General features: G+C 39.7%; 1 protein-coding gene across 2 annotated transcripts in view; it reads left to right on the forward strand.

The window, feature by feature from the left end:
* The first annotated feature begins 1,055 nt into the window (after nucleotides 1–1,055).
* Nucleotides 1,056–20,031, forward strand: part of CYB5R4 (cytochrome b5 reductase 4) — a 53,597-nt gene continuing 34,621 nt past the window's right edge. For both annotated transcript variants that reach the window (XM_080933933.1, XM_080933934.1), the window contains exons 1-4: nucleotides 1,056–1,265; nucleotides 5,857–6,010; nucleotides 11,738–11,838; nucleotides 14,250–14,331. In XM_080933933.1, coding sequence (XP_080790059.1) covers nucleotides 1,191–1,265; nucleotides 5,857–6,010; nucleotides 11,738–11,838; nucleotides 14,250–14,331 — 412 coding nt within the window. In that variant the 5' untranslated portion in view covers nucleotides 1,056–1,190. The remainder of the gene's footprint in view (nucleotides 1,266–5,856; nucleotides 6,011–11,737; nucleotides 11,839–14,249; nucleotides 14,332–20,031) is intronic.

Below are 20,031 nucleotides of genomic sequence, written 5' to 3' on the forward strand. Positions count from 1 at the left end.
CATTATCACAACTTTGGCTCTAGGAACTCTGGAGACTTCATAAGTAAATGAATGATGTGTCCAGAGTCAGGATGAATTAGCTTCCTTCAGAGAATAGATAGGGTTCTGTAGATCTGCTCTTTGGGAAAATGTTCTCTTTTTATCGGATTCCACCCTGTGGATCTGTGTATTCTGCTAGAGACATGCAAAAGAAAGTCCAATTTATCACCAACACGGGCCCACAACATTAGGTGCTTCTCTTGTTAACAAATCAGAATAGTACAAGGTGGTCTGTCTTTTGTAACATGCCTATTAGTGTGTATATGCTGTGTGTGTGTGTGTGTGTGTGTGTGTGTGTGTGTGTGTGTGTGTATGCAGTATATGGTTTAGATATGGCCATTTATCTCTTACAAAAACTCAAGTCTATTCAAACAGACAAACTGTTCCTTTAATGAACTAAAAGTAATTTGCAAAAACCATTAAGTACAAGAATGCCACCAAAACCAAACCACTCTATTTAGGATTGAAATCCTTGAAAATTTCAGGGAAAGTGAAAAGTTATGGGAGGAGGAAGTGTGCGGATATAACAGCAGACTGGGAACGTCTTTTACTTGTTCTCCAGACAGGTTCCCCAAAGGTGAGGTTTTCTTCTTAACCCACAGCAGAGGCTGCTTGAGTTCTGCTTCTTAGCTCATGAAGTTGTAACATCCTCTTTTCTAGAACTTAGTATTTTGCAGGAGAGAACTATTTAGAAGCTTGAACGTTTTGATAGTGTTATTTCTTCCATCTTTTAAGCAGTCCGATGATGTTGTTTATCAAGAGACAGGCACTGGTGTTTTTGTTCTACTAGAAATGATCCTTGGCCTCTATCAGCACCAGGGCTGGGGAACAGCTTCACTCTCTGATCTTTCAGCAGAAAGCTGTCAGTTCCTTGTGGTGCTGAAGTTTAGGACCAAAGACTAACTGAGCATGCGCCGCCTCCAATCCACCCCCCAGCCACCCCGCCTATCCTCTGACTCCGCCCCCACCCCGCCTCCCGTGAGCGTGTTTACGTCACGAGGCGCCTGACCCTTGGCGACCCCGGAAGTGGGTCGGGGGCTTGGCCTCGGCCGGGCCAAGGAGCCGGCACAGGCGGTGGTGGCCGCTTGAGTCCCGCCAGGCGAGCCTGTCCGGTGGCGGAGCCTGGATGCGGCCCGAGCCGGGGGCCCAGGATGCTGAACGTCCCTTCCCAGGCTTTCCCGGCCCCCGGCTCCCAGCAGCGCGTTGCCTCCCAGGGGCGCAGCAAGGTAAGTGGCGACGCTGTTCGTCTACTAGACTCATATGCCCTGAGTGTGTTCAAGCTGCTGAAGTTGGCCTCTGTAGGTCTACTAGGCACCCTGCTTCCGGCGTGGTTGCTTTTCTGCCTCATTCTGCCCTCTCCAGTCCTTTGTTCTTTACTGTCAGAAGACCAAGGCTGAACAGCGACAGCCAGAGAGACTTCACCGCAAGTCTGGTGGGTAGGGAAGACTGGAGTCTGTAGATCTCCCATCAGATTTAATGCCACCTTTCCAAGTCACACTCCTCTATGTATATGATAGCTAATTGTTCCAGCTCTGCCTCATCTGTGGACACCCCTGGTTGATTTTGAATCTGGTACCCTCTTGACTATTTGTTGAATATGGTTACTGTCAGCAGCAGGTGGAAATACAAATATAAATTTACAAAATTCAGTAAAAACTGTGCAGTGTATTCATTGTAAGGCGAATGCTGTTTGCTTATGTTATTTTGGTAGTTCCTTATTCTGTAACCACATCTTGGTGTTTTCTTTGGAGACTTCTATCTTCTTGGGCTACTTGATTTCTTTTTCTAGTTACTTTATATGACTTTAAGACTTTTACTGAATGCTTCTTTTTCTCCACTTAGATCTGAGGTTTTGACCTTAGCTCAAAAAAGGAGTTGAGGTTTTTATGTGTTTTTTAGAAGTATCTGTCCCCAGCTTTAATTATACATAGTACTAAGATGTTTTGTGGGCTCACTGATGGTCATGTGTATCTTGAGTCCCTTTCCTGTGTCTGTTGAATCTTCACAGCTACCCTGAAGATGGGGCGTTTACTAGCTCCATTCTGGGTAAAAAGAAATAGGTTAATGAAAGTCTGCATCAGTCACGTGAGCTTGTGATAATGTGCTTCCTTCAATGCTGTGTGTGTGCGCGGCTGCTCACCAGCCATCGGCTGTGAATCTTGGTCTCCTTAAGCTAAATAATGGGCTCTGCAGTCAAAGGTTGCCCTTTGCAGAATGAGAAAGTCAGTTTCTGCCTTTCTTCATGGAAACGACCATGTTCTCAGCACTTATTTAAAGGAGAAAACTTACAGGCAAACACAAGTTCCTTTAGATGTGGCAGCAGATGGGAGCTTTGTTGTCCCAAAAGAGGGCAAAGTAAGATCTCTGTGTGATTTAATAGGGACCTCAGATGGGTTTAATCTCTTAGTTTATGAAATGAGACCATCTTGAACCCTTAAGAAGCTGAATTAGGACTGGATTAAACAATCAGATAAAGTTTTCAAAAATGGAGCACAGCCGGAGAGGTTTGACTATTAAATTGTTAAAAGCATAGACTTGAAATAGAAATGAGATGTCTTTCTAAGAGCCACCACTTCATCTCATTCACCCTTTGGCTCAGGTGTGTGTAGGGATGACCAGTTGATGTTGTTGTTGTCTTGTTCATACGACTAAGTGAGACGATGTTTTCCATAACACAGCCTTGTTATACACTCAGCAGATACTACTTACCACTCCTTTTATCCAAACCTGACAGATTCCTTATGCAATAGCTGTTCATTGTTTATTGAGAAACTGTGTAATGTCCTACATAGGCTAAGGCATTTGATTGTGGGGTTCCTTAGTTGATGGTGCTGTCTGGGGCCATTATGAAACCTGTAGGAGGTTTGGCTTTCTTGGAAACAGTACTGTCACTTTGGGCAGGCTTTGAGGGTTACAGCCTCACCCCACTTTCAGTTTGTTCTTTCTGATTCATCTCTGTGTGCAGTTTCTATATGATTAGTCGGCTGCTTGCTCTGCCTGCCTGATGTCACGCCTTCCTTGCCATTTTGGAATCCCCTTCTGGAATCATAAGCCAAAATAAACTCTTCTATAAGTTGATTTCAGTCATGGTGTTTAATGACAGCAGCAAAAGGAAACTAAGACAGTTTGGTGTGTTGAAGGGTGGTCTCTGATTTCAAGGAACTTAGTCTTACAGGCAGGCAGCACAGGTAAGAAAACACAGTCATACTCTGTACTTCAATAGGGTGTTATCACAAAAACGGGTTGGAGTTAGATTGGAGGAAAATGCAGTGAGCAAGTGCTTGACACTATTGGGGAATCTGTCCCCATTTGGCGAAAGCATCTGATAGAAAGTTGAGGCTAAAACATGGAGCTAGTAATACAAACTGTGACCAGATTATGGAGGGTCTGACTACCAGTTGAGGAATTTAATAAGCATCACTGAAAGGAGCCACTGTAAAAGGAAGATTTATGGTTTGAGTTACATTTCCAAAAGATTAACTGCCCTGGGGATTACTGAATAGAGAGAAAGCCCAGTGATTTTCTCTGGGATAGGAATTGTTTTTCTCACTTTTTATTCTTTGGTTGAAATCAAGTCACCAGAAGAGTTTCACCAACGGTCAAAACAAGAGTGTTGAGTTAGATGATGGAGTGTACTCTAGAGGTACTGACCTATTTGTTTTGGGGTAAATGAATGCCTAAATTAGATATAACTCCAGAAAGTGTGTTTCGCAAGCGTCCTCGAGTGTGCCTGTCTGCAGTACCATTCTCTTGGCACTCGGTCATGAGCTACTTGGACAAGTGAGGAGTGGCTGTTTCCACAGGACCATCCTAACTAAAGTACTAGTGAGCCTGTGTTGATGCACTTAGTACCACTGTAAGAGAGTACTTGAGTGGATAAAGGACAGATTTATTTATTAGAGTGCTCATACCTAGCTAAGGCCTTATGCTTTGTTAGAAGACATCAAGGGCAGTAGAAAATATTGGAGAACTTGTAGCTTCAAAGCCATTTTTTATTTACATTAACCCTCAGGATTTAAACACCTCCCAGTGTGCCCCACCTTGCAGAACAGGTTTATTATTGTGTAAGGTTTTTTGTTTTTTTTTTTTTTTTGTTTTTTTTTTTGGGAGGAGGGAGCACAGTCTGACCATCCAATCTTTCAGCCTTAAAATCTTGACAGTGTGTTTTGTAAAAGAAAACAGAACTCTTTAGTGTCATGTTACTAAATCATGTAGGTAGGGTTAGTAGATATTTCTTGCAAAGAGCACCATTAAAAAACACAGTAATCTTCCCCAGTTCATGACTTCATGTCCCATCTTTTCTGTTATCTATAGTCAACAGCATGAGTTGTCTTGTCCTGTGTCTAAGGTCCACATACTGCCCATCTCTTAGTCACCTGGAAGTCACCTTTTTTGTTACCAAATAGGTAGTTGAAAATTGAAGTGCATATCTTTAAGTCGCCATTAATTTGGGCCATTAATGGCCCATGTGTTGGACTAACAATAGTGGAAATTCTTCTATGTCAAAGAGAAGCCATGAAATGTTTTCTGTGAGTGGAAATATGAAAGTTCTTAGTAAAAAAAAAATTATGCTAAGGTCATTAATACCCATAGTAAAAAGTTTTCATGAATTGTGAAAGAAAAAAAAAATGTATGGGAGAAACAGGTATCCATAGGGTATTTGGTGCTGTTTTTGGTTTCAGCCAGTCTCCGAGACATGTTTGGCTTATCTCAGTGGAAGGTCTCTGTAGGTGAGCAGTCATCTAGAGGAGGAAGCTGTGGTTGGCAGTTTCTGCATACACTGTCAACATTCACACTCAAGACTGTGCCGGTTCCCGTGTCCCAGGCATGGAAGCCTTTGACATGGCTGCACTGTGCTCATATCAGTGACACACAGTCATCTGTGGCTTCCTCTCCTCCCCATACCCTTCCTCTCAGTATTTTTCTGTGCTTGATTATACTTTACCAATGGGGTTGCAGAAAACACTATGGCACAGTAACTTCTGATTTCCCATTTAAAGGTCCACTTCAGCCAGTCTTTGGCATATCTTTTGTCAAGTCTCTTGATTGCTAAGGTCACAAATTTTGGTTCAAAATGGCATCAATAGCATAATTAGTAATAGAACTAGGACCAGGACATTCTAAATTTCTCACTTTAGATTCAATACTGTGTCCATTATACCTTACTGCCATTATAAAGAAAATTTGTGAGACAGAATTTTTAAGTCCTATCTCATAGTATCTTAAATGATATTTTGTTTAAAATTCTAGGCATCTGAATTTCCTGGACATCTTGAACTAGGTGAAAGCCTCCCCCAACCCTGCCCCATAATAAAAAATAAAAACTAAATCAATTAAAGTTGATCAAAAGTAAAAAAAAAAGTTAAAGAGAATAAGAGGGAAATTAAATTTTAAACTTTTTTTTTTTTTAAAGAAAGAAAGTCAGGCATGACAGTTTACCTGTGCAATCCCAGTACTCAGGAGGATTGATGGCTGCCAGTTTTGTAACCAACCTGAGCTGCTACATGGCAGGACTTTCCTTGTTGAAAATGGTAGTAAACTTCTAATGCAGTAGAACAATTTCAAACTCCCTACCCCCACACACAAGATGAGAGAATTCATAGAAGTGTTGTTTCTAGTTTTATCAGTTTACTCATCTTTTTAAAGATGGGATCTTGCTTTGTTGTCCAGGATGTCCCCAAACTTGCCATGCTTCCCAGAATTTCTTCTTTTAAAACGCTAATAAGTAGATGGAAGCAGTCCAAAGGCAAAAAGATGGAGGAGGAGAGGAAGCAGCCAACTTAGAACCAGTCACAACTTTTGTTTTCCTTTCTTTAGGTACCTTTAAAACAAGGCAGGAGTCTTATGGATTGGATCCGACTGACCAAAAGTGGAAAGGACTTGACGGGATTGAAGGGCAGGTTAGTTGAAGTAACTGAAGAAGAGCTTAAGAAGCACAACAAGAAAGAGGACTGTTGGATATGCATCAGAGGTGGGCAGCACTCACTGAACATTTCAGAAACTTGCCTGGGCTTTCAGGCTTGGTAACAAAAATTGCCTTGCTGGATCATAAATAATGTTGTTCTCAGTGTGAACAGTATTTTTCCTTATATAGCCATTTGTATATTGATGCAGAAGACAGAGATCTAATGGGATGGAAATCTTTTGTAGCATCCTTATGTTGCATTCCCTTGGAAGGAAACATGTGTTTGCCAGGAAATTTAACACCAAGGTGATACAGTTAAAACTTTCAGGGTTATCTAGTATATGCAATAGCTTCCCATTCCAGAGCCTGGTGATTGAATGCTGTTAGAGAAAAGGTCTCTGAGACGCTAAAGGAAACCATATGTGTGTGTTGTATCACCTATAAATATTTGTATGTATATATGCATGTGCTTTTACACACTCACACTCATGAGAACACTGCTTGTGTGGAGACCAGAGGTTGATGAGCTTTAGATTCAGTCAGAGACTGTCTCAAAGCATAATAAGAAGACAGCTGAAGTTAACTTCCGGCTTCCACATACATGTGCAGACATGTACATAATGTGCAGACATGCACATACGTGCGCATCCACATGCTCCCATGCTCACACTCACACTCACACACATACATAAAGAATCGGTTCATTAGAAACACTATGTGTGGTAACAAAGCTTCAAAGCACATGAAGACATTAGAAGAACTGATGGATAGAATTAAAAGTTTCACTCAGAGTTGTAGATTTTACTCCCTTTCAGCAATTTTTAGAACTAGATAAGCATCTGTAGACATGAAATTGGGGGTGCAGTTTCTTTATTAAACACAAGATGGCGAAGTCATCACAGTCTTTAGACTCTAAGGCTTAGAGAAACTCCTGTATAATTGAAAAATGGTGAATTATTCCATGTTTTTACCTTATGAACATATCTTTTCCTATTATATATTTTGGGGCTAACATTATTAACAATGGTAAAAATTTTAAGTAAGTAAAAATGCTGTTCTGTAATGGCATTTAACATTTGCTACATACATAATAGACATTAAATTTGCTTATTAAATGTAGTCTAGAACTTTAATATTTGTTTGAATGTTAAAACCAAAAATTAGTTCTTAATATGTTTACTTTAATTACCTGAGTGCTTTCAGACTTTCTTTGGATCTTGAAATAACCCCTAGTCTTTTAACAATTATTGGGAATATTAAAAGGCTTTTGTTTGCATGATATCTCTTAACATTAACATTAATTAAAATTAAGAAATATAAATAACATTATAAATTAATTTAACAAAACTATAATATGTTGTACATAGTACCTATTTTTATGAAAATAACTTTTCTAAATGAAAAATATAGGAGTACATAATTTTTGATTGGTAATTATCTCTAGTGTTCAGCTTAGTAGGAAACAGCTCATGTGTGTTGTTGTGTTACTGTCTGCAGTCTCATATCATGTGTGTTGTTGTGTTACTGTCTGCAGTCTCATATCATGTGTGTTGTTGTGTTACTGTCTGCAGCCTCATATCATGTGTGTTGTTGTGTTACTGTCTGCAGCCTCATATCATGTGTGTTGTTGTGTTACTGTCTCCAGCCTCATATCATGTATTTATGTAGCTTCTAGAAAACCCCACAATTATGAAAGAACAAGAATTTTAAACAAACATAGTATTTTAGTTTTATTGGAAAAAAATTTCACCTTTAACCACCAGAAGTGTCTTTCTTGAGCCTCCTCTGGAGTCCTTGAGCTCTACTATGAGACTCTGTAACTTACAGAAGAGAATAAAAAAGAAATGAAAAATTCCCAGTCAGTGAACATGTGTCCCAAAGCATGGGGATACCCTTAAGTCTGTATGGTGATCCATGGTGGTTTACATACATAGTTACCTAGCCAGGAACACCGTGGTACCTTCATGTGGGAGACAGACAAACAGACACAGGTCTTCAGCACTAACACGTGGTCAGTCTAAGATAGGACTGTTTGGAGGCACTGTAACATAGATCTGGGCTGGAGATTATAGTGGAGTGTGCTGCAGTTCTGAATCGAGTCATCTTTTGATAGTGTGGCCTGATTCAGGTTCTACAGGTTAGTAAAGGCTTTTCTTGTCTCTGGAGCATTTGAGATATAACTAAAAAATAAGCTTTCGATAATTAGAACATTAAAAATTACCATTGCGAGGGTAAAAATTGGCATAATTATTGGTACATCTATGATACACAGTAAATAGATTTATTGGATGAATATAATCTGGAATTTTAATATTTGAATATGAAAACCAAAATTCAGTTTTTAATGTTTCCTTTTATTTATGTGAATGCTGCCAGACTTTTGAGTCTTAAAGTTCTCCCATTCTTCAAATCACCAAACCTAGGAAACGCTGCATATAAATAACTTCTTTCATTAACAAAATACCCAAGATAAACAACTTTTAAAAAGGCTTTATTTGGCTAATGCTTTCAAAGATTTTAGTCCATTGTCATCTGTCTGCAAGGCTTGGTGCCAGTGCCAAGGTGTTACATGATGGTGAGAATACATGGCAAAGGAAACTGCTCGGCTTATAGCCAAGAGCTAGAAAGACCGACAGGAGAAGCTGGATCTTCCTGAATGAACTAGTTCCCTCCCCTTGGCTCAACCAACTGAAAGCACATAATTCCAATAGCACCACGGGCTGGTACCCAAACATCAACACAGATCTTTAAGGGACATTTGGGATCCAAAGTATAGCACCATTTGGCTGTTTATTATATTTTCTCCTAGATGTATATATCGACAATAAGTGATATCATGTGTGTCCATACAACTCAGACATGAGAACACAACATAAAAGCCCATCTAGTGATGAGTAGATGAACCAAATTTGATGTATTCACATGGCATATTACCATATGCCATTTACCATATAGCTATAAAACCAAAATATCCTTAGGGCTGCAAAAGACTATGTTTTGTATGATTGCACTTGTATGAAATGTCCAGCATAAGCAAACCTATCCAGACAGAATGGTTTCTTGTGTTTGTTGAGAATGGGGGAATGCTCCTGAGAGAATGTTTCTGTATGCTATTCAATTATGACTCTCATTATGTAGAGAGTGTGCTCTTTCAAGGATCCCTGATTCTTTACAGAATCAAGGGAGCTTCTTCCTTTTAAAGAATTATGCCTCCTGGTTTTAGTTTATCTTTTTTTAAGTGAAAATATTGTTTTCTATGCAATTTATTAATCCTTCCTTCTCTAACTTCTCTCAGATCCTACCTATTTCCCCACCCACCTAAGTCCACACTCTTTCTTTCATTAGAATGTAAATAGGCATCTAACATCATCATTATCATAATAGTAATAATAATAGTGTAATGAAAGATAAAGTAAAAACAGAAGAGGACAAAACAAACACACACACACACACACACGCACACACACACACACACACACAAAGAGCCAAAGGAAAAGCATTAAGAAATACATATAGACCCTGAGACACATATCCCCACATTCCAATATAAACAAATTATGAACCATAATATATAAACAAAAGATCTGTAACATTTAAAAATGCCCAGACAAAACTTTATGAGACAAAACTTACCAAAAATCCCATTGAGTTTATTTTGTCTTGGCTGTCTGTTGCTGGCCATGGGACTTGTCCATAAGCATGGTTTGTAAACTCAGTGAGTTGCTATTGGAGAAAATGAATTTGTAAGTGGTTGTCAGTTGGAAGTAGTAGCCTGTAGGTGAGGGATGGAGGCTGTGTGTTAACTTCCTTCTCAGCACTGGGACTCCATCTGGCTTAGTGCTCTGCAGGCCCTGTGCGTGCCGCTACCGTCTCTGAGTTCACATGTGCATCAGTGCTGTCGTGTCTACAAGGACTTGTTTCCTTGGTGTCTTTCACCCCACTGGCTCTTATATCAATTATTTTGCCTCCATTTCTGCTGGGTTTCCTAAGCCCAGAGGGGAGGAATTTGGTGGAGACATCCCATTTGAGGCTGAATGTCCCAAGACCTGTTACTCTCTGCACGTTGTCTATTTGTGGGTCTATTTGTGAGTTTATTTCTCCTGCAGAAGGAAGCTTCTCTGATGATGGTTGAACAAGATTTATGATTATAACAGAATGTTATTAGGAGTCATTTTATTTGCTATGTTCCTTTAGCAGAACAATCATATTTGGTTTTCTGCTAGATCCAGGGCCTATCTATTCTCTGTTCTTGGCTACCTGGGCAGTGTTAAGGATGGTTACTATCTCTGAACCTGAGTCCCCTGCAAGAGTATCATGGGCTCTTAACTGATAACTCATCTTTCCTACCTATTGATAGTTTTGATTGTTGACTTGACACAATATAGAATTACCTGAATGCTGAATTGTCTAGATTAGGTGTGTGTGTGTGTGTGTGTGTGTGTGTGTGTGTGTGTCTTAATTGGGTTATTTGAGTTGAGAAGAACCATCCTGAATGTGGGAAGTGTCATTTCATGGGCTGAGCTCTGAACTGAATTTACAGGAGAGAGCAAGCTGAGCACGTGCATCCAAACATTACCACATTGCTCTCTGCTCTTGACTGTGATGTGATTTGACCAGTTACATCAGGTTCCTGCTTCCTTGACTTCCTGACAGTGATGGACTGTAACTTGGAGTTGTGAGCCAAATTAAACTGTTTCTCTTGAGTTGCTTTTGTCAGGATGATTTATCACAGCATCAGGGAAGGAGCCTACAGTTGTCCACAGATAGCATTTATTTCTATGCACTGTGCAGTGAGGTCGCAGATCTGCTTCTGATTTCTCACGTCACAGTCAAGGGGGTTTGTTCTGTTTGTTTTTGTTTGTTAGGAAATGCTTTTTTAAAGTCAAGACGGGTTGAGTATAAGTCTCTGTATCAAAGGGGATCAAGTGGTTTTCTTCATAATGAGCAACAGCCTTTGCTTCCCTCCAAAATTAGTATATCAAATGAACATTTTATGTTATTTGGGTTTAAATGTTTAAAAGTCTTCCTAAATGAGGAATCAGTTTTAGATAGTAAAAAACAAAAAAAAAAAAAAAAACAAAAAACAAACAAACAAACAAAAAAACCCACAAAACCCAGTTCTCGCTGCACCTTTGAGTTGGGTTTACAGCTGGGTTTGTCTGCTGTTAGCTTCCCGTGCAGACTCAGAAAGCTTGTTTTCAGGATGAAAGAGGCCTCCAGTCAGCACTTCCTGCCTTTGCCCCTTGGTCTTCTATTTTAAAAGATAAAACTATAGTTGATCGCACAAACAGATTAAATTAATGTTTGGGGAAGATCAAATGATGACAGTCTGGAGCCTCTATCCTTGGGTAACTGCAGAGATAGGGGCCTTCTACAGAGCCTGCCTGGGGCTCACCCTCACTTACTCACTGGACATGTGACACAGGAAGAAGAAACTCGTCCTTCTCAGCAGATTTTTACCAGGTGGTACACAGCCGTGGGATGGAATTTTATTTCTCTCTTTGTGTGTGTGCACAGCTCTGTGGGAATTGGGGAAAGGAGCTGATGCAAACGCTGCTTTTCTGGTTGCAGGTATTGATGTGTTAAACTTTCTTGTCTTAACCAACAAGTCCCATGCTCCTTAAGAGAACCAGGAAACTGAGAGGTTAATTAGCTAGCTCATAATGTCAGTGGAATTTTAGACTTACAGCTCCCACTTCTTTGAAAAAATGAACTCCTATCAAAACTTACATTTGTAGGCCTTACAATTTGTAAGAAGTTGATTTGGACATTATTCTCCTTGCTTTGATGCAGGGCTTGTTTACAATGTCAGCCCATATATGGAGTACCATCCTGGTGGGGAGGATGAACTTATGAGAGCCGCAGGGATGGATGGAACAGATCTTTTCAATGAGGTAAGTTGCTTCAGAGAATCAGAGCGCTGTGTGCATGGATTTAGTGTGAGGGATTTGTGATTGTCTGAGATGGGTGTGCTTGAACTCTGAAATGTAGGCAGGTGTTCACAGGTGGCAGCTGTTCGTGAGATTTCCCAAATCCCTGCATTACAATTCTAGAGATGGTTTCAAGAATGTGGCATGTACTTCGTCTCCTCTGCTGCTAAGACTTGCACTCACCTTGATTTCTTTTAGTCATGATGGTAATTGGCTTACAGAAAACACCCTCAGTGAGAGAAGGGACAGGTGGATCTGCAGTTACAAATTACTGAAACAGTAATTACAGTAGTTTTTAATGTAATTAAACAGTAAAATCAGCAGTTTTTAATTTAATTAAAATTTTTTAGTTAGCATGTAGCATTCTTATTTCCTTCGTAGGTAGGTCCAGTACATCAAGTCTGTGTTACTGTGTGGTACCTATACACCTTGGAGGAAGTTAGGTACTGTTGATTAATGAATGGGAAACTTGGTTTTCCTAAATTAGCAGGAGAGGGTCTACTTGCATTTCAAAGGATTTGTGTCAGTATCCTTTACTCCAAATTTACAAAGGAGCACAAGTTCCTGCACTGTCTAAAAGTTCCATAGAATGTGTTAATTACTATCAATTTTGTTAATGGTTATTCTGACATCATAGTCCTTAGAAGTTTAGTAATTTGCCTTTGTTTCACATTTCCTTTTGTATTTTAGTGATAACTAACCATGTTATTTAATACTGTTATGTTGGGGTTTTTTTCTTTATTTCTGAGATTATAGATAGTTTTTTTTTTTTTTTTTTTTTTTGGATCAGGTTGTCAGAAACGTAATTTGTTTTTTGTTTAAAAATACTTAGGCGCATCTGCTTTAAAAGTGGGACATGTTTGCTCTAATGCAAAGTCCCATTGGCTCACTGGTTGCATTAACCTTCTCTTGGTAGAGTTTTCTTGCTTCAAGACATGTTCTTTTTGCTTTTCATTCATTTTTAGCAATGTAAACCAAGTCAGCTCATGCCTAACTTGTCTGCTGTAGATTTTCTTGGCTCTCCCTGTGTCCCCTGGTTGAATGTGCCTCTTTATCAGATTTCCCAATTAAAAAATCTCATAGTTTATATTCCTCAGCACCAGCTGCACATGGCTGTGTGGGGGGAAGGCAGTGCTGTGCTTAACACATTGCTGCATCCTGTGGTCTGTTGGTCTTTCAACTCAGTCTCCTGGGGTCACACTGCCTCACCTTCTCTCTGTGTTTCCTGGTGCCAGTTTCCAGAGAAAGGGACTGAGCTGCTAAGTAGTCTTTGCCCTTTCCCATCATACCCACTTAGCTTTCTGTTCAGGTGTAGTTTGGGTAACACAACAAATATATTCACCTTCTTGAGGATGATTGTCTAAGCAACATCCTGCAATTCAGCTGTGAGTGATCATTAGTAACAGTGAAATGAATTTAGTCGTGACTGATCTTTGAGACCCTGAATAAAGTAGTATGTCGGAGTAAATATTCTCCTTTGAACATACTTAAGTGCCTGCTGCTTAGAGTCCTGTAATTGACAAACCCTATACCCTTGCCTCCTTGAATATCTGTCTGTCTTTGTTATCTGTTTGCTTAAGTTACCCGAATTCTTATGGTCTAAAGGCAGGTTTTACACAATAGTAGATGCATTGTGAGTAATTGCAAATAAAATTTCAGTTTCTATTAATGAGTATATGCCCATTTTGTAATGTATTTGCTATTTAGTGTTATTCATTTCCTTAGGATTATTAATATCCTATTAACAATATTGCTTGACCATTTTTTAAATGTTGGAACAATGTATCATGACTGATATTGAGTAATGTAAATGATTTTTCCTTTACTGATGGTTTTGAATCTTGTGTTCTTTCTAATCTTTTCACAATTGAACATTTGAACTTTTATTTTAGGATTTCATTAATTTAAACAATGCTATGCTTCTAGCGTAGTGGTGCACACCTGTAATCCTATCACTCAGGAGGTAGAGGCAGGCGAATGTCTGTGAGTTAGAGGGTAGCTTGGATTACATAGTTTGTTCCAGACTAGCCTGAGTTCAAATTTTCTGTTTTATGGTACATGAGGAATATGACAGTAATTTCATACTCTGTGAGGGATATTCTTAAACACTAGTGCCTACCCCAGTCTGTGGTGCTTTCAGTTGCATTGTAAATGGCAAAGAAATAAAGAGGATAAATTACATTTGTGTTCTTTTGAAATTGTTGGGACCTCGTGGATACCTGACAGTGTCAGAGGTCTACGGACAGCACGTTGAGGACATTCTAAACGGTCTTTATCTGTGGCTGGCTCATTGAATCTGCACTGTTCATGGTAAAATAGGAACATCCTGTGGAGTAGAGTCATGTTGCCTATCAGCCCTTCATTTCCCATGCTAGGTTCATCGCTGGGTCAATTATGAATCCATGCTGAAAGAGTGCCTGGTTGGCAGGATGGCTGTGAAGCCTGCGGTTCCAAAAGGTAAGTAAAAAGAAGTGGTTTTCGAAAATAAAATTGGATTTCAATGAATAGGAATAAATAAGTCACAGTACTTTCCTCAATTTTACTGGCCTTCTACTGTATCTGCTCTAAAGGTTTTACTCAACCTTGGGCCTCCACATGCATGCACATATACCTGCCCCCTACTTACAGATGTACAAACATGCACACACACACACATACACACACACGCAAACACACACAAACAAATGAGAAAAGAAAAATAAAGAATTCTGTATATCTTTCCCTTTTAAAAAAATGATGTATTTTTTAGAAAGTTGTAAGAAGTAAATTGCATAGAAAGAGAACCTTTCTTGGCTTCCTGGTTTTCAGTAATCTCACATGCTGTCAGTAACTAAGCAGGTAAATGGCAGTACTGGCTACAGATGTTGGCTGAGGTTTTTTACTCTTGAGATTTTATATTTAATTTTTTAAAATTAATTTTAGAGTTGGCATCTCACTCTGCTATTCCAGGCTACAGTCAAACTCAGGATCCTTTTTCCTTAACCTCTGAAAAGTTGGGATTACAGGTGTGGCAGGTGTGTGGCCCCATGCTCAGCTTTATAATTCAACTGGTAAGAAGTGATACAATACAGTGCTGCCTTCCACCTTTGTTCCCCACTTATCTTGACTCTTCCCTGTCTCCTCACCTGTGTAGACTCATTCTTTGTTAAGCTTCTTTGAAAGTCTACCTACCTCTGAGCTGGAGCTCTCCTATCTGACAGCTGCTTCTGACCCTCTTTCATAAGAGCGCTCCCCTGGAGTTGGAGTAGAATTGCAGAAGCAGGGATACTTCATATAACCCCTTTCTGTGAAGGGATATAGTCATTTCTGTCCAGTTACTCATGACTCTGGCTCTCATTCAGAATGAATCAGTCTGTTTAGACAGAATCTTTCATTAGTTTAATCTTTGATTAGTTTAGTGAATTTTTTAAATTCAAGGTTTCATTGCTGGAGGATTATCTTAGTAAACCACCATGTAAGTCCTGTGACTTTAGATCCACAGGGAAATGTCCATGGTCACATAGAGGTAGGGAACAGGGGCTTGGATCTATAAAAGGCAGAGAGTTGGAACCAAACACCTGTTTACAGCCTGGACTTGGTAGAACTGTGTATTTAGTGGAAAAAGTATGTAACAGTAAAGGGAGATACTGGACGGCCATGTCTGTCTCAACACTTTTTATAAGGTGATGGAGGAGAAAGAATTCCTTGAGAACGACACAGTGCTCATAGTAGTGAGGGTGTGCTTCCTGATAGTCCTTGAATGCAATATTGTGGAACTTGGATTTTATTCAAAGAACATCTGCATTGTACTTCCAGCTCTGCAAGGAGGCCAAGAGCTCTTTAACTCAGATTTGTCCCCCACTTAAGTGGTAGTGGGGGACTCATAGGAAAAGAAGGGAAAAGCACGTTGTTGATTGGTCAGGAAGGAGAGTTTGGGGGTTCTCAGTATAAGTATTAGGAGGGCAGTGCACCACTTCACAGATTGCATAGTTCTTGTGTTTCTTCTGTTTTATATTTGAGACCAGCCTCTGTGTAGACCAGGCATCTCTTACATTTGCAGGTATCCTTTAGGCTCTGCTACCTAAGATTACAAGTATGCACCACCATGCCTGACTATGCAGACTAAATTTAATTTTATTGCAGTGCTGGGGATTGAACCCAGGACCCTGTGTATGCTAGACAAGCATTCCACAACCATTCTGCAGCACTTGCTTGGTTCTATTTGAGAGTAGTTAGTGTGTTATCCACTGGGGAGTATGAATGCGTATTAAAGAGCAGTGACTGCTGGGACTACTGCTTCTATGCATGTTCACTCTTGGAAGCCAGTCTCGGACCATGTTTGCATGGGTGCTGATAGTTTTTCCTGAGACAGCTTGGGTTCTCTCAACTAAATAACATTTAGTTATGTACCCATGTTGCCTTTCCTAACAAACTAAAGTCTGACCCACTTGGGAATTCTGATAGGCCACATACCAGTTTAAAGCAAGGTTGAAATTTAAGCATGTCACCTATGTGATTCCAGAAAGCTAAGACCAAAAGCGAGTCTCTCACTACTGATTTCCTAGTGTACCTAGCAAATGCCTGGAGGATTCGTATCAGAGGAACATGAATTCAGCCTGAAACCCTGTTCCCATAGACACAGGTCAGTAGTTAGAATACCCAAGAAAGTAATTCAGAAATGAAGGGCAGTTGTGCTATTGAGCCTTGTTATACCTGTCCAGAGCTGTGATAATTGTGTCTTAAATTTTTAGGGAAATGAGATTGAATTGATAACCTAAATTTATGGGAGTATTAAAAGCAACCACACAGAACTGAGACTGAACCAGCGAGAACTGCATTTTAGAAAGGAAAAAAAAAAAAAAAAGAAACACATGAAATTAAAAGCAGATGCACATTAGACCATCAAAACAAAAACAAAAAACCAAAGCCCTTCTCCATGGTGGTAAAACCAGGGGTGTAAGGAAATGGAGATTTCAGGCTAAGCCCTAATCATAAAGGACTAAATTATAAACACTGCTCTTTCTCTCTGCTGGTTCAGGGAAGGGCAGCATCTTTTTTAGGAAAAGAAGGTATGAGCTTTTAGAAACAAAATAAAAACCTCCTTTCCTACTCCATCTTTATTCCTGACACCGATTACTGGGGTAGCATAACCTTTGGAAGAGCAGAGTTTCATAGACAGATCTGGGAACAAGCCTCATCTCTGCTACTTAGACCTTATTTTCCTACGTGCCGGTCATAGAGGGTACCTAATGATGTTTTTTTTTTATTATTAGTAAAATGAAGTATAAGAATAAAATGGGAAATGGCTCCATGAATACATGTGCTTGCCATACAAATTCAGACGCCCAGAACCCAAGTAAAAGCCGCACGTGGTAGAGCAGCATCTGTCACCCAGTAACCCTAACAACTGTAGGAACTCGGCAAGGAGATGGGAGGCCGGGACAAGAACTAGGCAGACAAGTCTGCGCCCAGATATGCGGGTTTTACACTAAGACCAATGCCCACGGTTGTCCTCTGTCCTCTGTCTTTGTGCCATGACTACATACCAACAAGCACACATATGGCAGCTTTCATATTTCCTACATTTACACATATGGATGAACATTTTAAAGCTATTGAAGAATTAACTGAAGCAAAATTTGCCAGCCAACTGGAATCTAAGCAACACGTGTGAGTGTGGAAATGCCACTGGTGTTCCTGTGCTTCACTGCTTATAACACTGAGGCTTTTTGTTTTCAGTTCATTTCTACAGTCATTTCATTAGGAGTAAACTAGCGTGTGATGCTATGTTTCGCCATGAAAAGATGCTTCTTTTCCAGTAAAAGAGAACATTCTTGTTAATTGACAGGACCTGTGAGAGTTTGGGCGGCGCCAGACAGTTTGGGTCATGAGTATTTTGTAGATTGGTGGCAGTGATTTGAAGTGACTTACAAGGCATTAGGAAGAAAAATAAGAATTTTGCAGAGCAAAAAAGCAATGTTTTCAGACAAAGGGACCTTTCCCTTATAAAAATACTTTTATACAACATATTTGGTCATCTTTTTTCCTCTCCCCAATATTCTCCCCACCAACTGCCTACTCATTTATGTGTGTTCCTCCATTTCTCTTTTTCTTAAATAAAACAAAAACAAACAAGCCAACAAAACCAAAAATATGTATAAGAGATTAAAAAGTCAGCAAAACAAACAAAATATGAAGATCGTCTTATGTTGGCCAACTATCCTGGGCATGGGGCCTGGCCTGGAGTGTGATTGACATACCTAGTGACGCTGCATTGTCTTAGGAGTCATCAATCACCGTTGGTTCTTAGGGTCTATTCTCCTCTTCTGCATAGATCCATGAGCCTTTAGGGGAGGAGCTTAACAAAGATCCCAATCAGCATGGAATGCTCAAAGTCCTTTACTCTCTGCACATTGACTGGTTGTGGGTGTCTGGGTCAATTCTCATCTACTGCAGACGCTTCTCCGATGACTGTTCTATAGGGGTAGTAATACATCACTAGGAGCCATTTTTTGCTATATTCTTTTAACAGAATAGTAGCGGTGGGGTTTTGTTTAGGCTTGTGTCAGATTCTGGTCGCTTTGGCAGTAGCAAGTGTGAGCCTTAATTTCTTTAAAAAAAAAAAAAAAAAGAAAGGTGGTTGGTTACATTTGTGTCCCTTGTGCCACTATTGCAGCTGTGTATCTTACAGGCAGGTCACTGTTGTAGGTTGCAGGGCTTGTGGCTGGGAGATACTGATAAGCATCTCTTTCCTGCTGTGGTGCGCACAGTACTCTTCAGTACCATGAATGCCAGTCAGTCAGGGTGAAACTTTTAATTGGGCACCAGCTCATCTTTTCTGAGTTTAATGATGTAAGTGTTGTATTAATCAGTAAAACTTTACATCAAGTGTGTGTGTGTGTGTGTGTACACACGCGTGTGCGTGCACGCGCACACGCGCGCACCACAAGTTTGAGAGATCCTTAGGCTAGTAGGAAGGGGAACCCTAACTTGTGACTTCTTTCAGATTGGAAATTTGAATATGTTATTTTAGTTTATTATTCTTTAAGACTTTAGAAAGTTCCTAACAACTTGCTGACGGGGTTATTTTGACCATAATTATGTAGCACTTGTGTGGTTATTAAAATATATTAGACTTTTGTGAATTGGCTGCTGTCATTGCAACCTAGACTTAAGATGCAATCTGCTTCTACCCCACCCCCACCCCCATGCTGAAGAACTGAGTGCAGCTGACTAGCAGGGCAGTCTGACTGACTGAGCCCATCCAGAAGAGAGGCTTTAGCCAGGCAGAATATTGCCATTTAGCCAACATTAGGAAAAGATACCAGTTTAGTTTTTCATAGAGTCTTTCAAATGACGAAACTAGTTATCAACAAATGATACTGGATTTCTTCTTAGGGAAAAAATTTCTCTTCCAACTAAAATTATCCAAATATAAATGCATTTAACATGGAAAAATTTATATGACTCAGCTTTTTAGAACTTAGGTATAATTGTGAAGGTAATTTAAACAATTTAAGAGGAAGCTTTCTTCATACTGGAATTTTTTATATTAGAAAACGGGCAACAGGGGGTTACTTCTGAAAAATCCAGTAAGTTCTGGCAGATTGAAGTCAGTGCACATTAGGCAAAATAGTCCTCTAATGAAATATTCTTTTCCTAGAAACAAATTACCTAGAGTAATTTTTCAAAATCTATGAGTGCCTTGGGTAAAAACAGATTTTTTTTCCATGACAAATGAAATTTATTAGATGGTGGCTGGCTCCAAAATACACCAAGATGGCTTTAATTTGCAGTACTGTGAACTCGCTGTTTCTTTTCAGGTAAAGCAGATTATCAGAGCTGCATTAGTCATAACAGCTAACACTGATGGAGGACAGTTAGGACCAGGCAGTGGACAGCAGTGCTCCCTTACAAATGGCAAATGCTATAACTGTCATCATGTTTTAAGTCTTGTATGTTTTTAGGAAGCATCAGACGGCATCATGTCAAGAAAAGTAGGGTGATTTCAGAGGAGACAGAGTAAGTCTTGGCTTTGTTGAGGAGCTGTCAATCAGTTTAGGCCTTGGCCTCTTATTTTCATTCTTGAAGAGAAAGGCAATAGTTTGTTGCATATTGTAAAAGTCCTATCAATTAAAGAATTATTTTGATTAAAAGGAAAAAGATGACAATTTGGTT

Source organism: Micromys minutus (genome assembly GCF_963924665.1).
Source record: "Micromys minutus genome assembly, chromosome: 21".
Classification (NCBI taxonomy): Eukaryota; Metazoa; Chordata; class Mammalia; order Rodentia; family Muridae; genus Micromys; species Micromys minutus.